The 16,218-nt window shown below is 42.2% G+C and overlaps 2 protein-coding genes across 4 annotated transcripts in view; one reads left to right on the top strand and one right to left on the bottom strand.

Annotated features, from left to right (window-relative positions):
- The window catches only part of ATF6 (activating transcription factor 6), a 79,763-nt gene extending 66,353 nt beyond the window's left edge, over positions 1 to 13,410 (bottom strand). Inside the window, exons 1-7 of one of the 2 annotated variants that reach the window (XM_081867326.1) lie at positions 13,262 to 13,410; positions 10,824 to 10,897; positions 7,066 to 7,153; positions 6,432 to 6,523; positions 5,635 to 5,764; positions 3,764 to 3,970; positions 2,489 to 2,709 (exon numbers count right to left, since the gene is read on the bottom strand). In XM_081867326.1, the coding sequence (XP_081723452.1) occupies positions 2,489 to 2,709; positions 3,764 to 3,970; positions 5,635 to 5,764; positions 6,432 to 6,523; positions 7,066 to 7,153; positions 10,824 to 10,897; positions 13,262 to 13,313 (864 nt within the window). In that variant the 5' untranslated portion in view covers positions 13,314 to 13,410. The remainder of the gene's footprint in view (positions 1 to 2,488; positions 2,710 to 3,763; positions 3,971 to 5,634; positions 5,765 to 6,431; positions 6,524 to 7,065; positions 7,154 to 10,823; positions 10,898 to 13,261) is intronic. The other variant, XM_081867325.1, reaches the window with a different exon arrangement.
- On the top strand, positions 12,756 to 15,139 carry LOC309344744 (uncharacterized protein). 2 transcript variants are annotated; one of them, XR_014157852.1, is made up of 3 exons: positions 12,756 to 12,823; positions 14,637 to 14,848; positions 14,989 to 15,139. XR_014157852.1 is itself a non-coding variant. In XM_081867412.1 (3 exons), exons 1-3 carry the CDS (start codon positions 14,479 to 14,481, stop codon positions 15,078 to 15,080), a joined length of 345 nt encoding a protein of 114 aa, XP_081723538.1. In that variant the 5' UTR covers positions 13,929 to 14,478; the 3' UTR covers positions 15,081 to 15,139. The 2 variants fall into 2 exon arrangements, 1 of the variants encoding a protein (XP_081723538.1); XM_081867412.1 differs by lacking the exon at positions 12,756 to 12,823 and adding an exon at positions 13,929 to 14,519.
- The last annotated feature ends 1,079 nt before the right edge of the window (positions 15,140 to 16,218 follow it).

Genomic DNA, 16,218 nt, shown 5'->3' with positions numbered 1-16,218 from the left:
GGGAGAGGGGAAATTGGGGGGAGGGAGCCAACAAAATTGTTTATTGGAAAAAAGAAACATGAAATTCAGGAGATTCTTACCATGGCTCTTGTTGCTTTGATCCAGAACTCTTATTTCAACTTCAACCTTCTCTAAATTTGATTAAGATGCATTCACCATGTAAGCAACACTGCATTTAAAACCACGGTGTTCTTTTCAGTCAGACACAGCTTTATTTAATAATCCTATTTATTTGTAATACACAAGCCAAACTCTCCTGAAATGTTTTAAGGCTTGTATTTCAGTCTTGGCTATTTACAATGTTTTATAGCTTGTATTTCAGCCTTGGCTAATCTAGCATTTAAATGCTCTGCAAATAATCTTGCAATTTATTCCCACAGAACACCGCTGGGAAGCCCTCAATATTTTGGCTTGTGTTTCTTTAAGGGAAATGGAGCTTTTACTCTTCTCTAGGAGTGTTGTGGGTTCCTTCCTATCTAGCTTAGTCAGAGACATTTTGCCTGGTTATGTTTACATTCTGGTGACAATTGACAAAGCCGGGGGGGGGGGGGAGGCAGGCACACTGCTATGCCTGCTGATGAAGAGAGAGGCTCAATGAAGCTAAATTTTCAAGTCTCCCTGGCTTGAGGGAAACCTGGAACTGGAAGCACTCTTGGATCCTGTCAGCCTCAATGACCCCAAGGCACCAGGTGAATGGCACCAGAAGCTATCTGACATACCATTAAGGTGTGAGAGAAGTGAAGGGGTCAGCCAAACAAGCAAGTCAACAGGTGGCATTCTTTGAACCACCCCAAGATCTTATGATGAAGGGCAGTATATAAATCTAATTAACAACATGTGACAGAGGCTTAGTTCTCACTGAAGTGCACTACTTCTGACAACATGTTCCTCTATGCCCCCACAATCTTTCCACACCAAAAACTAGGATAAAAACAAAGTTCTAGCATTGTTTAAAATTGTCCCTGACTTTTTAAAATGCAGGGCATTCCCTGCATTCCATCCCCATGTAGACCTTCAGTTTGAAGTGGTCCAGCCCAGTCATAGTTTTACCACCGCAGTGATAATTACCACCTACTGGGGAAGTATGGGAAGACAGGGTATCTAACCAGTTTTTATCTATATTGGAGACCAGTGAAAACTCATTCAATGCAGTTGCAGCCCTCTATCGAACCCAACTCTTGTGTCTCGCAGCATCATTACTGGGATTGGGGACAACTTGCAGTTTTCTGGTCGGTGAGGGAAATTGGGAGAGAAGGTTTTAGTTCTCACCTGCATTTCCAAGTGCTGCATCTTTTTTAAGTGGCTGAAAATTGGACAAAAAAAATGGAAATGCATGGCTAGCCCTGAGATGGCTGGCAAAATCCCTGAGGCAGCAACTTCCAGGGAGGGTGGGGACTGTGTCTCCTGGTACAGAAAAAAAAGCTCCACAAAGCTTTGCTCCTCTGCCCTGCAACCACACTCAATATTCCAACAATAACTTCGGCATAACTGGGAAAAAGAACAGTTACAGATAGGTAGCCGTGTTGGTCTGCCACAGTCAACACAAAATAAAAAAAATTCCTTCCAGTAGCACCTTAAAGACCAACTAAGTTAGTTCTTGGTATGAGCTTTCGTGTGCATGCACACTTCTTCAGATACCTTCGTATCTTCGTATCTGAAGAAGTGTGCATGCACACGAAAGCTCATACCAAGAACTAACTTAGTTAGTCTTTAAGGTGCTACTGGAAGGAATTTTTTTATTTTGTTTTGGGAAAAAGAAGTTCAACAATGCCATCTACATACAGATTTTTCTTTTAAGAGGATTGATAAAATCTTGGGGCAGGGAAGAGGATGGCTCAAACTGGCGCATCCTTGCAGCCACATCCACCTCCAGGAGAAAAAATCAGGAAATGAGTAAGTCAGGAAAACAGATCAGGCACAACATTGGAAATAGGAAATAGGCATAATGGTGGAAACAGTGTATCCAGTTCTGTGTTTCCTTCATAATCCTAATGTGTGGGTGGGATCACTTTTTAAAATATATTTTATTATATTTCCACAAATTTCACATAACCATAATACAATAATCTTTAATTATTTCTGTTGCTCATAGTTCAAATCCTGCTCATGAATTCATCATATTATAGCTCTTTAAATAGTCCAAAAAAGGCTTCCATTCCACCATAAAACAATCATCATTAACTTCTCTTATTTTACATGTCAGCTTTGCTGATTCAGAATAGCCTATCACTTTGCCTATCCATTCTTCTCTGGTAGGAACTTCTTCATCTTTCAATTTTTGTGCATAAAGTATCCGAGCTGCTGTTGTCACATACATAAACCTTTTTTTTTTTTTTTTTTTGAACTTCTGTCTCTATAATCCCTAGAAGAGCCCTGAATTGTTGCTAATGGTGCTCTACAAGTTTTCTTGGAATCCTAAAAGAAGATTTGCAGCAAAAACTCTCTAGGTGCAAGGGCCAATTACAAACTTTTGTTAGAAAGAACTTACATCCATGCTAGTATTTGGGGAAGCAGCATGAAGAACAGGCTTAGCCTCAGTAAGTTTTCCGGAGGTCAAACTCTTTCCTACGGTTTGCGGCAATACATTTACAGCATGGCCTGGTAGTTGTGCGACTCCACCAGTGACAGCAATGGCTGGATTAGTGGCAGGAAGGATTGCGGGTGCCTGAAAATGCACCACGGCAGGCTGAGAAAGCATTACCGGCTGACCTGAAATAGAGAGAAACAGCACTGCAGAACTGATTTATCACACAAAGAAACAGATTTCTATGCATGTTAAGTCTTGTCCCTTGGCAGCTGTATCAAGAGAACTGATTTATTGCCCAAAGTTGAAGCTTAACACTGATGCCAGACCTAGAAAAACATTTCAAATCCCAGGCACTCTGTCTCCTAGGATGAGATGCAAAGATTTCCTTTAGTAACACCCAATGAGTTGCAGTTGCCCGGTGATACCCACTCCCTCCTTTTAAGCAGTACACTCTGGGCGATAACATATATCACTTTGGATACTCCCTTCAGTTTTTTTAAAAGTTACAAGGTGGCAAAGAAGCTGCTTAACAGTCTCTGTCAAATCAGACCAGAGTCTTCTAGTCCAGCCCTAGATTTTCAGCAGTGGCCCATCAAATACTGTCAGGAAGCTTAGAAGCAGAAGAAAGCTGGAGGTGTATTTCTTATTGATTATGACTCAGTGTCAGGTAATCAGAGAAATACTGCCTCTGAACACAGAGGTGTCACTTAGACATCATTATTAAGCTACTGTATGTAGATGGTTCCTTGAGCAGGAAGGTGTGGTTTCCCAGGAATGTTTACCAGCCAGACATTCCACCTTGGCTGCTGAAGAGCATTAATGTATACGGTAATTGATGGGTGCATTCTTCTTTGTAAATCATGTGGAAATCTTTTTTTAAAAAAAATGTTGAAAGACAACTAATAAATGTTTAAAGTTTGCATCTCCCATTAACTCACAATGCTTTTAAAAGTCATCTATGCTTGGGCACATAGATGGCTCTTTGCATCCTTGGTCTTACTATAGAAAGGACCTACAAAGTAGTACTTGACCATTTCACCACTGGGTGCCAAAACTGAACATGCATAATGAGCCTGAGAGATGAAGCTGCTTAACTGCGTACATTAAAGATAGTTCTATATTAAAGCAATTTAAAAACATTGGCAATCCACCTTGCTTAAGAAAACTGGCACTGATCCAGTTTCCTTTTCACACATGAGAGCCAAGCTTTCCAACCTCCACCAACTGCTCACATACCTTTTGCAGGTGCTGGCTGGATAGCAACAACTGGCTGCTGCTTTGGCAGTGCCAAGAGTGTTTGAAGAGCTGGAATGACAATAGCTTTTGCATGAACACTGAGGCCGGTCTGAGGCTCCCGAAAGGCAGGCAACAAAGGTTTAGGTTGAACCAAAGGTTTGGAGGCTGGCTGACTACATCGACTGGAGGTCACAGAAGATCCATTTGCTGGAGAACAAAATGAAAATGGATTGAAATTGCACAGCAATTGGAAAACATCAAAAATCCCAACGATAAAAGAGTGGCAATCCAAATTATTCGATAATTTAGAACTGGCAAAATTGACACAGAAAATAAGAGACCAAAAAAGTACAAAATTTAATAATGAATGGGATAAATTCAGGATATACATGGAAACAGAGATAAAGGGAAAATAAAAATGTTGATAATAAATACATATGTATATGTAAAAATCACAGTAGGTATGAGATAACGCTTACTACGAAAAAAATTTCTTTTTTATGAAAAGATACTGCAGATAGATAAATAAGATAACTTTTTCCGAAACCGAAATAAAGGGAAGTCAATCAGTGTTACTGTTGAGTCAATGTAAGTTGAGTTGTCTATGTTTTATGTATTTTATGTTTTGTCTTTTCGTTTTTATTTTTATTTTTATTTTTCTCTTTCTTTTTTTTAATCTTTTTTTGGTTGTGTATTTTGTAACTTGTATGTTTGTGGCATGTATGTATATTAAAATGCAATAAAAATATATTTAAAAAAGAAAAAAAGAAAATGGATTGAAATTGAAGTGTTCTTCCAAAAAGATTACAATTACTGGTTCCTTTTTATCCAGGACATGCATTAGCATGAAGATAAGCAGTCATGCACCTCAACAGAGGTGACAGCATGGGCAGGAGAGCAGGGAGGAAAGCAAGAAGATAGGAAGCTGCCTTGTATAATCAGACCCTTGTGTTGATCTAGTTCACTATTGTCTACGCCAGAGACGTCCAGCTTCCAAGAGACTGTGATCTACTCACAGTATAAAAAAACTGGCATTGATCTACCCATTGTCAGAGTTGTTGAGTTTTTTCTTTTTGGGACTACACTAACTAGCAGCGATTCTCTAGGGTTTCAGACAAGGGATCTCCTATCTGGATGCTCTGCTACTGAGGTACGAATCCCTCAAATAGAAAATGCATCAGATGATGCATTTCAAGGCTATTCAAGATAGCCTTAAGCACAAAATCTGCTTTTAAATATCAACAAAACCTGGAAGCTACTTATGATTAAAACTATTAAAAACATGTACATTTCAAACTAGCTTTATATATGTTGAACTTGTGTAAGCAACCATCCTTTAATTCTAATGTTTGTGACATCAGGAGGTCACTGCAAGCCCCCTCTAAGAATCAACAACCAGAAAAGGAAGCTAGATGAAAAAGGGGACAGATCACTAACATCAACAATAGCAATTTATATAGCACATTTCAAGTGTCCAATACATAGGGTTTAGTGAATGGTCTTAAGGTTTTTAAAGATGCCAAATAATTGTGTGTCAAAATTTTAAAATATTGTTAATGATTTTAATACAATTATTTACAAAAGCTGCAGGTAGTAGGAATCATCACTGACACAGGAGAAAATGCCTCATCTACGGTGCTGATGCTTCTGATACATCTCTTAAAAACGAAGAATGACTCTTTCTTCAGAACTACTGTTTATACATATGCAAACTTACGCATATATACTGATCAATTAAAACTCATACAATTCATTTTCTCAGCTATTTTAAACTGAGTGACAGCCCTAATTCTCAGTCACACTTATAATAGGAGAGGCCAGGATTATGACTCCTATAATGCAGATGGCCAGAGCAAACATATCTGCTATACCCGAGCGGTTTGTTGTTCTGGGTGGAGGCTTCTTCTCCTTTCGTCCTACAGGTGAGGAAAGACTTTGAGAGCCCCTGTCATAGAAAGACACAGGCGATGGGTGGGAACTGGAGCCCAGCTCTACCCCCTCCTGAGAAAGTAAAAACAAAAACGAAACAAAATGAGTCAATTCCAGTTGCAATAAATAAGTAGAAGACGAACACATGCTAATAAAAAGTCTATTTTCAAATCTGCACTCTTTTCACACGCTATCTATGGCATGCTATGCTAAATCTTCAAGATCCCAACCCAGCTCATTAAGTCCTATGTAAGCCATTTATACCCAGTATCTGCAGTTATCACAGTAGCTGGAAATGGTGGATTAAAGGGTGCGGAGGTTGAGGGGGAGAATGTACAGCAGCCCCAAATAGAATTTCAGTTAATAAAAACCATGAATTGTAATAGGTGAAGACTTGCAATGAACCATATCAGTCTCTAGGTTTGGAAAATTCATAGGCAAATATCAAATCAGTCAAAGACTCACTCAAATGGCCTTGGGCAAGTCACCTGCCCTTAACCTCAAGGAGAGAGTACAATAATTTATTCCTTGCATCATTCCTACTGCAGCAGAGCCTTAATTCTGATTTGCTCCCAGGTATTTTCTAGAAAACACCAGCAGAAGAACATGGAAGTTACATAGCAGAGACGAAAAGCAATCGCTTCTATGCAACTTTAAAAACTACATATAGCTCTGAATTCTAACTCCATTAAATGCTACCCCACTGGATGTGACTAGCACAAAATGTTCAGCTGCTTACAGGTACATGTACTGGAGAATCCACAGATAGAGGAGAAGGAACTGAATCAGCTGAAGTGGCTGGCGAGGGGGGCTCCACTTCACAGTCTACATCTGCAAAATGAGGATGTAAATGAATGTAAGACTAAACAGGTGCCTCTAAATGTAGAATTATGGATTGTAAGTATGATGCTGAAATAGATTTAATGAGTTAATATCCTCTTTGGTTTGAGTGTTTGGGTTCCCCAGTGTCCCTTCTTTAGAAAGATTAAAACATAGCATGACGTTAGGAACCTTATACATCATTTCCCCTTGGATCAGACTACTTTCCCCATATCCAGACTATCAGGATATGAGCAAAGATTTCCACTGATTTAGGGAGAATTCATTATGGTTTAAAGTCAGCACAACAGAGTGTTGTTGCACTCAGGTCCTGCTTGTGGGCTTGCTATCAACATTCGGTTGTCCACTGCAAGAACAGAATGCTGGACTAAAATGGCCTTTGGTCTGATCCACCAGGGCTCCTGTAATGTTATCTTATGCAAGAGGTCTCATTACTACTGTGTCAACGTCAAGCACTTAAGCTGTGTGAAAAATGGGTATATTTCAGAAGCAGCATCTAATATTTTGCGATGAGCAACCCATCCGGAGATTACCTGCTGGGATCTGCTTTGAAACATCACAGGAGTCCAAGTCCCAATGTATCAGATCCAAGTCAAAGTCAAAATCACAAAGATTGTTTTCCTACAAATTAAAGTGAGCAAAATTAGAAATGGAGAGAGAAGCAAACTGAATAAGCGGTATATTCAAGAAATACTAGGTAGACTTCCGGTTTGCCGCAAGGGGAAAAGGAAGCAGGTGCTGCTATCGCAGTGACCCGGCTGCTGCTTTTTTGGAGTTTTGGGGTAGCTCAGAGGCAACAAGCACACCAAAGAAGGTCCTGGAGATGACCAGGACATTGAGGGGTCCCACAGTGACCAAAGCGAGCTCCCAATGGGTCCGCTTAGTTCCACCAGGAGCCAGGTCATCCCAGTGGTTGAGCCGTGGTCACTGGGCTCTAACGCACTCCAACAGCAAGCAGCCTTGTCATTCCTCTCTCAGGAGTGGAAAATTTCCCAAAATTTAACCAAAGGAACAAAAGGATTAATTCTGAATTATTTTGAACTATTTGATCTATTTGGTGTAATGACTGGAGAACAAAAAGGGAGTCTGCCCTGCAAGAGAGCAAGCTGTTTGAAGAAGTCAAGGTAACAAAAAAAGTCTGCCATCGCAAATAAGGGAAGGGGATAGGGTGGTCAAATTGAGAAGCTTAAATGAATGACCCTTAAGGGGAAAAAAACCCCATGACTATAACCACTACACTGCCTATAACCACTTCTATATTTTAAAGGACATTTTTTTACACTTCTTTATATTGTTGTGAGGAGGAGGGTATTAAGAAAATAGACTCTTATTTGAGTGATTATAATATAGCTGAGTGTCTAAAGAAAAACAGTACAGTGGTACCTCGGGTTACATACGCTTCAGGTTACATACGCTTCAGGTTACAGACTCCACTAACCCAGAAATATTACCTCAGGTTAAGAACTTTGCTTAAGGATGAGAACAGAAATCGTGCACCACCAGCGCAGAAGCAGCAGAAGGGCCCATTAGCTAAAGTGGTGCTTCAGGTTAGGAACAGACCTCCAGAACGAATTAAGTACTTAACCTGAGGTACCACTGTAATTTTGAATGCACCAATATTGATTTTGGAACTGCAGGTGGCAATAAACTGAATGAAGATGGGCAAAGCATCAAGACCAGATGGACTTACCACAATTTATTTTTAAAAGTTTCAGGATGTACTTATAGAACCACTTAAATACACCATGAATAGAATTTTGGTGACTGGCACTGTTTCAGCTTCTTGGAAAGATGCATCTATTACTTTGATCCCTAAACAAGATAGTGATCTAACAAAGACTAAGAATTATAGACCTATTTCTTTATTGAATTGTGACTATAAACTATTTGCCACAATTTTGGCTGATAGATTGAAAAGGACATTGACCAAGTCAGTCCACAGAGACCAGGCCAGTTTTATACCAAGCTGACAAGTGAAATATAAAATAAGAAATGTAATTAATTTGAGTACCTGGAAGGAATGAAAAAATTAATCTTTCCAGACATGGAGAAAGCCTTTGATAATATTTCCTGGTCATTTATGATCAAGGTTTTAGAAAAGATGGAGACAGGTAATTCATTTCTAGCAGGAATTAAAACAATTTATGCTATTCAGTCTGCAAATATATTAGTAAATAATATTCTCTCAGAAAAATGTCAAATAAGAAAAGGAACTAGACAAGGTTGTCCCCTATCTCCGTTGTTATTTATCTTGAGGTTAGAAATATTGCTTCAGAATATAAGAAGAAAAAGGAAAATTAAAGGTTTTGAAGTGGGATGAAGGGTCTATAAATTCAGGGCATTTACTGATGATATGGTGTTAACATTGGAACAACCATTGGAGAGCGTTCCCAAAGCGCTAGAAGAAATTAAAAGGCTTGGGGAAGTGGCAGGTTTTAAAATTAATTCAGACAAAACCAAAATGTTGGTCAAAAACATGTTTTAGAAAAAAAGTTTTAGAAAGGTTGTCTGGTTTAAAAATGTTCTGTTAGCCCCAAAATGGAAAGTGAGTGAGGTCCCTTGTAAAGAGGATAGGCAACTTAAGATGCTAGAATATGCAGAACTTACAGGCTTAACATGCAGAATAAGAGAGCAAGAAGAACATATATTTAAAGAAGACTGGAAAATATTGAATATATGGAAAACAATTGTACACAGCTGAAAATGCTGGCAGTATTAAGATAAATTCAACAGAGAAAACAGTATTTGATTGATGTAAAAGTGGAAAATTGATTTGAATGGTTAAGGAAATTATGCAGGAAAGTACGATATGTAATATGAACTATGAAAGGAGAAGAAGGGAAGTCATTGGATATTTTAAAGTTTGTAAAATGTTTATTTTGAAATATATAAAATTGAAAACTCAATAAAAATTATTTTTTTAAAATACTGGGTATTCAACTAAGTTTGACTCAGAGTAGACCCACTGAAATGAAACATAATTTAGACATGTTCCAAAATTTAAACAGTTCTAACATGAGAAAACAGTTGAATATCACCCACTACTTCATTTACTTTTGCTAACAATAATCTATCAAGCAGGCTGAAGTTAAATGAGGGTCTTTGTCTGAAAATGCTCAGGCATTTGTGAGAGGCATCAGTTTCAACATGTCCTCAGCCTTTACTTATTCCCTTTACATCTCTTAACTCTAGATTCCTAGAATCTAGATCAGCTGTTCACCAGATGCATATGTCAGGTCTTTCTAGATATGGCTGGAGAGCTACAGAACACCTTGCCTATTTGAACCTAAAATGGTTTTCCGTACATTTTCCACTATGTTCATTAGCAGCCCATGACTTCTGAGTTTGAAATTTCAGGCTGTCCAAACATTAACAATACAGTATTGTGTGCTTAAATGGTTATTCCAAGATAATATATGCTGCACACATTCTGGATATCAAATGTTGAAATAAATGTTTATATAGGATCAGATAAAACAACATACTAAGACCATAAAGCTAAAAGCTGGTTGCCTAAAACATCCAGTACATACCTGCCAGCACACGTAGAACATTTGTTACATATAAACAAATTGGAGGCAGAATTAATACATGAATATGCTTCTCTTACATATAGAGTAAAAAAAAAAAATACTACTTATGTTTTTTAAAGCATCTATGTGCTACTGAAGAGAAAGAGCTTTTCAATAAAAACTATCAATTGAGCACATCTCAAGATCATTTTAAGCCTACACAGCAGCTTAAATATGTTTTAAAAGTTAATATTTTACTTTTCTCCAGTTCCAGAAAAACACGATGTCCCAGGTTTCAAAGCCACATTTTTTGGTTACAGTATCATCATAAAAGCACCCAACATTACAGGGATTGACTATGAACATATTTCAGCTTTTAAATACAAATGAGCACCAGCAAGATTGCAACTGAAGATAAGTAAGGAGTTTGTTGAATAGTCAATTCATACCAAAGGGATTCACAGAAAATGTTAAAAATACAAAGCTTCACTTACGTTCTCTTGTGCAATGGTAATAAACACACTGTTGAAAGTGCAAGTCAGAATATGGTTGTGTTACTGATTGCTAAATTAAGCTGCATGCATGCATTAAATAGAAAGAACTATGTAGAAAGGAATGCTTCCAAATTTGTGCTAGTGCAGGAGAGAAATAATATTGCACTAGGTAAAGTTGTAACGTGTGCAAGCAACAAATACTGTACTAACTAAAACCAAGGGAGTTTTATTTGTTGATTAAATACACTGTAGGGTCATGCAACTATCCATACTACAACGACTTACATAAGTTTCATTCTCTGCATTTAGCTGCAATTCATCTTCTATCAGATCACCAATTTCAGTGAAGAGAAGAGACTCTGTAGGATGTAAATTAACATGAAGGGGAGAGAACATTAAGGCATGCAAGTCAAAGCTGAGCAGGTACTGATAGTCAATTTTCCTGTTTCCCAGAATTGAGAAACCACTACAGTGGTGCCTCGCAAGACAAAATTAATCCGTTCCGTGAGGCTCTTCGTATAGCGGTTTTTTCGTCTTGCGAAGCAAGCCCATTGACAGCTTAGCGGATTAGCGCTATTAGCGGTTTAGCGGCTTATCAGCTTAGCGGATCATCTGATAAGCGGCTTAGCTGCTTAGAAAAAGGGGGGAAAGGGGGGGAACCCGCAGGAACTCGCAAGACATTTTCGTCTTGCGAAGCAAGCCCATAGGGAAATTCGGTTTGCGAAGCGCCTCCAAAACGGAAAACCCTTTCGTCTAGCGGGTTTTCCGTCTTGCGAGGTGTACGTCTTGCGGGGCACCACTGTAATTCTCTATCCTGCAAGTTCTGCATCAGGTACACATGACTCAAGTTGTTTACTATGATTAATTTACTGCTTCCAAAATTCAGGATTATTATTTTTTTAAAGATACTGTATACACTTGTCCAGGTAGGAACTGTTTACTAAGCAGGCAAAATATACAGGACAAAATAACTGTGTTGCAATTTACAGAGGATTATTCTTCAAGCAGTACTCTTTGGGTCAAGCTAAGAGAGAATAAGTGATCTATGACTGACTGGAGACAACAGAATTGGATCAGTGATCAGCATGGAGAGAGAAGGATGAACACTTTTCTTTCCTACATGCCATTTATCAATTTAATTTCACTCCAAAGCTTCATTTACCATGGGATGATAGGAGACATATAGACACAAGAAGGAACACTTCAGTGCCAATAAGAGCTTTAAAAGAGACCTGAGGAGGCTTAAACAGATTGTCAGAAGCAACAAGTGAATGTTCATGTATGAAGTTTACTTCAAATAGATTCCAATGATTTTTTTAGAAACATTTAATTGCAAGTAAAGATGTTCAGGATTGCAGTCTTAATTCCACCCCCACTCCAAAAAACAGTATATTGACTATGTAAACCAAAGAAAAATGCCATGCTGGCCTTAAATAGCATATTCTCCCTCAGAACCCCTTTCTAATACCTGCTTACATGTGTATGTGTGTCTGTTGGGGGGGGGATTATGAGGCAATTCATATGAAAGCATATAGGTAAAGGTAAAGGGACCCCTGAATGAATGACTCTGGGGTTGTGGCGCTCATCTCGCTTTATTGGCTGAGGGAGCCGGTGTACAGCTTCTGGGTCATGTGGCCAGCACGATTAAGCCGCTTCTGGCAAACCAAAGCAGCGCACGAAAATGCCATTTACCTTCCCGCCAGAGCAGTACCTATTTATCTACTTGCACTCTGACGTAATTTCAAACTGCTAGGTTGGCAGGAGCAGGGAGCGAGCAACGGGAGCTCACCCCATCGTGGGGACTCGAGCCGCCGACCTTCAGATCGGCAAGCCCCAGGCTCTGTGGTTTAACCCACAGTGCCAGCCGCTGCGTCCATGAAAGCATATACGCAAGCACTAATGTAAGAACATAAGAATAGCCAACGGCCTATCTAGTCCAGCATCCCGTACTCACAATGGCCAACCTGTGGGAAACCAGTGAGCAGGATCCATGCACAAGAGCACTCCCCATTCCCATAGTTCCCAGCAACTGGTATTCAGAAGAAATTGTGGAGGCAGAGCATAGCCATCCTGGTTAGTAGCCACTGCCAGCCCTCTCCTCCAATCCTCTTTCAAAGGCATCCAAGTCTGCCTCCTGTGGGATGGAGTTCCACAGGTTTAACTATGCACTTCCTTTCCTCTGCCCTGAATCTTCAACACAACTCTAATGTCAGGGGCTGGACTGGAGCAGGGGATGCCTCTGTCCCTGGGCGAAGGGCGGCATAGGCATTTAATAAGCAAAGCAAGTAAGAATAAAAGTCTGCGAGGCGAGGGGTCAGGGAAAGGGGGCTTATGCCGGCCAGTCACTCTTAACGGGCCCAAGGCATTTTGGCACCTGGGGCGAAACACCAAAGGCTGCCCCCCACCCCCCACCCCCCACCCCGCCAGAGGGAAAGTCCACAGCAGGAGCCAAGCTAGGAGGAAGCGGACATTTGCCCAGGGGGAGGGCGGCCCTTGACGGGGACTGGGTCTGCCCCCCCCCATTGCCTGGGTGGGCTGGGCCTGCTCCGTCCGGCCCTAAACTGCTCCTCACAGGATTGCGGGGGGGGGGGGGGGACATTGCACGTCCGGAGGGACAGGCAGAAAGAGAATTGGCCGGCAAGCCGAGCTTGGGGCTGGGGAGCGAGACGGACCGGGCCCCGTCCCCGCGGCCCCCTCAGCGGCCCAGCTGGGCCGCGCCTTACCCCACTCGCCCCCCGGCTCCCCCGGCTCCCCCCCGGCCACGGCCGCCGCCATCTCGCTTCGCCTGCCGCTTGCTTCCGGGATTGCACGCACAGCTCGTGGGATTCCAGTCACACACGTGTACTTCCTGTCAGCCCGGCGCCCCGCCTCCGACGGCCAGGCCCGGCAGCCCTCAGAAGGGAGTCCGCCGAAGCCTTTCAGGCGCTGCCTCAGGCGGGCTTTCGGGCGGGCGAACCGGCTCGCCATCAACGCGTTGAAGAAAAAGCAGAGCAGCTCCCCCCCCCCCCGGAAGGGTCTGCGCTTCGCTCGGGCCTCTGGCAGATCCCCCCGCAGCCCCGCGCTTTCAAAACAACAGCGCATAAAATCCTCCTCCTCCTCCTTCGTGTCCCAACCTTCCCTATGCCGTCCACCCCTTTCCTGGGAGGTTTTCCAGCAGAGCTTGGATGGCCATCTGTCAGGGATGCTGTCGCTGAAATTCCTGCATTGCAGGGGGTTGGACTAGATGACCCTGGGCTCCCTTCCAACTCCATGATTCCATGATTCTATGAAATGGATCTGAACTCATGACAGCCACCCACCAGTTTCATATTCGAAACTGCTTCCCACCCCAACCCCTTCTGGATTACAATATATAAATAATACACTAAAGTAGACAAATCATAACTTACAAAAAGGATCAATAAATGTCTCTCCCATTGTCTATAAACCTTGATCAGAATCCCATGTCAGGTTTTCTTTTGTGAATGGAATAAAATGGTTTCAACCAGTTTTTAATAGCCAAGAATCAAGTGTAGAGCTTGGGGTACATTTAAACGTAATACTGGACAGATTACTACAGGGTGTGGAGAGGGGTTATTTTGAACTATGAAGTGAGAAACAGCAGCCGTAGTCGAGGCCAGAAGTGCTTTCCCTTGGTGACCCCACCGTGCTGAAAAGGGGGGGGGGTTGCAAGGGGTTTCCTGTCCTGTTCAGAAATGCACCGGGCTGGATGAAGCCAGCTCGAGATCTTTTCTAAATAAATGGAATAAAACCGCTTAACCCACTGAAAGATAGATTTGAAAAGTGACTGTGAAGGGGAAGAATGCCCGTTATTAAGCAAGATAGCTAAAGTAACAGGGTCCTGTCCTCCATTGTGACACGTCCCCTGCTGAGTGACTTGGCTGAGCACTTTGGGAAGAGCAACCATTTGAGGACAGCAAGTGAAGGAGAGAGGAGAAAGATGCTGCGAGAGGGAGTTCAGAGACTCTCTTCGTCTCAAGTGTAAGTAGGATTTCTCCTTCTTCCTGAAACGTAGGGGAGGTTTAGCTGCCAGGTGCCCCAAATCCAGCACAGAGATCTCTAGAACCCATTTCCTCATGGTTTCCTCTTCTTCCCTAGGTTCCGAAGTCTGAGGAGGCTCCGGGGGCTGCTGGTCTCCTGCTGCCGGTTGCCCAAGATACATCCCCTGGTCTGCCAGGAGGAGGAAGGAGATGAGTGGAAGGAGGAGGTCAACATCATGAAGGACAGAAAGGAGGAGAAGGTTAAGATTCGATCGATTTTTGTGAGACCATGCGACCAGGGGATGGAGTCCACCGATAACAACGTGGATGGTGAGTGTTGATCTTTCTTCCTCAGGAACAGGGAGGCCAGAGAAAATCTGGCAGTGGGGCAGAGGCAGCAGAAAGATGGGTTATCAGCATAAGAATCAATTAAAATATTAAGAATCCTTTTCTCTTCTTTTCTCTTCCAGGCAACGGCAGCAGTGAGACCAGCAGCTCGAGCGGAGCTCTTACCCCCCCTCCCACGCCCAGTTCCCCCCTCCCCACAATTCCAGATTTATAAATAAAGAAATATAGAAATTATTTTTGTATGGATTTAAATAAATTTGGTATACAAATGTACTAGTCTTTGATCATGCTTTTATCCCCGGGGGTTCTTTTTCCCAACAGTTGTGAGGATGGGCAAGAAAGTTACTTGCCCAAAAATGGAAAGAAGAAGAATACTTCCCAGCGAAAGAAGAATGGCTACAAAAACTTGTGGAATATGCCCAAATGGCGAAACTTACCGGGAAAATAAGAAAGCAAGATAACCCACTGTTTATAAAAGAATGGAAATTGTTTATTGGAGATTTACAAATAAACTGTAAACGGATAAAAACGTAATAACCTGCAGTTTTATAAGAGTATACAGTGGTACCTCGGGTTACATACGCTTCAGGCTACATACGCTTCAGGTTACAGACTCCGCTAACCTATAAATATTACCTCAGGTTAAGAACTTTGCTTCAGGATGAGAACAGAAATCGTGCAGTGGTGGCGCGGCAGCAGCGGGAGGCCCCATTAGCTAAAGTGGTGCTTCAGGTTAAGAACAGTTTCAGGTTAAGAACAGACCTCTGGAACGAATTAAGTTCCTAACCCGAGGTACCACTGTATATATTTAAAGTACTTGAATAGATTGGTTCCCGCTGAAACAGCAATAAAGAAGCAGAAGCAGCAGGAGGTTGAGGGGGAATTTTCCCGCTCACCTAATGCAGCCCAGCCGTCCGCACAGCAGCAGCAACAGCTCCTCTCGCTCCAAGAGGCTCTGCTGAGCTTGGCTGTGCAAGTTTGGGGGCAAGCGTTGGAGTGCGGGGATAAGGGAGTGTGGGGCGTGATTAACAGGCCCCGCATCCCACCACAAGGTCGGAGGAGTGGAGAGGCCGCAGCAGGGCATGCCGAGGTTCAGCCCAAGCGCCTATCAGCTGCTCCAGGAGGCTGAGAGTAACGAGGGGGCAGGGAGTGAGCAGAGTTTGGGTGTGTGCTGCTCACTGCCTGGGGCTCGCCTTGCGCACACAAACATTGTCAAAGCTGCCAACGCCATAATAGCCACCACTCTCTGGGAACAAATCAGGGGACATTAATTAGAATCCGGGGACAGATTTTGTCCTGGGATTGTCCCCGGCAATGAGGGACGTCTGGTAACGGCTCATTCTATTCCTGGA

Source organism: Podarcis erhardii (genome assembly GCF_964252035.2).
Source record: "Podarcis erhardii genome assembly, chromosome: 6".
NCBI classification, from domain to species: Eukaryota; Metazoa; Chordata; class Lepidosauria; order Squamata; family Lacertidae; genus Podarcis; species Podarcis erhardii.
This window is presented reverse-complemented; position numbering and strand designations above follow the sequence as displayed.

Excerpts from the sequence above, each read along its gene's own strand:
- LOC309344744 (XM_081867412.1), top strand. The coding sequence starts at position 14,479 with ATGCTGCGAGAGGGAGTTCAGAGACTCTCTTCGTCTCAAGT. Across the intron at positions 14,520-14,636 it reads AGACTCTCTTCGTCTCAAGT|GTTCCGAAGTCTGAGGAGGC; the intron begins GTAAGTAGGATT and ends CTTCTTCCCTAG. Across the intron at positions 14,849-14,988 it reads CACCGATAACAACGTGGATG|GCAACGGCAGCAGTGAGACC; the intron begins GTGAGTGTTGAT and ends TTTCTCTTCCAG.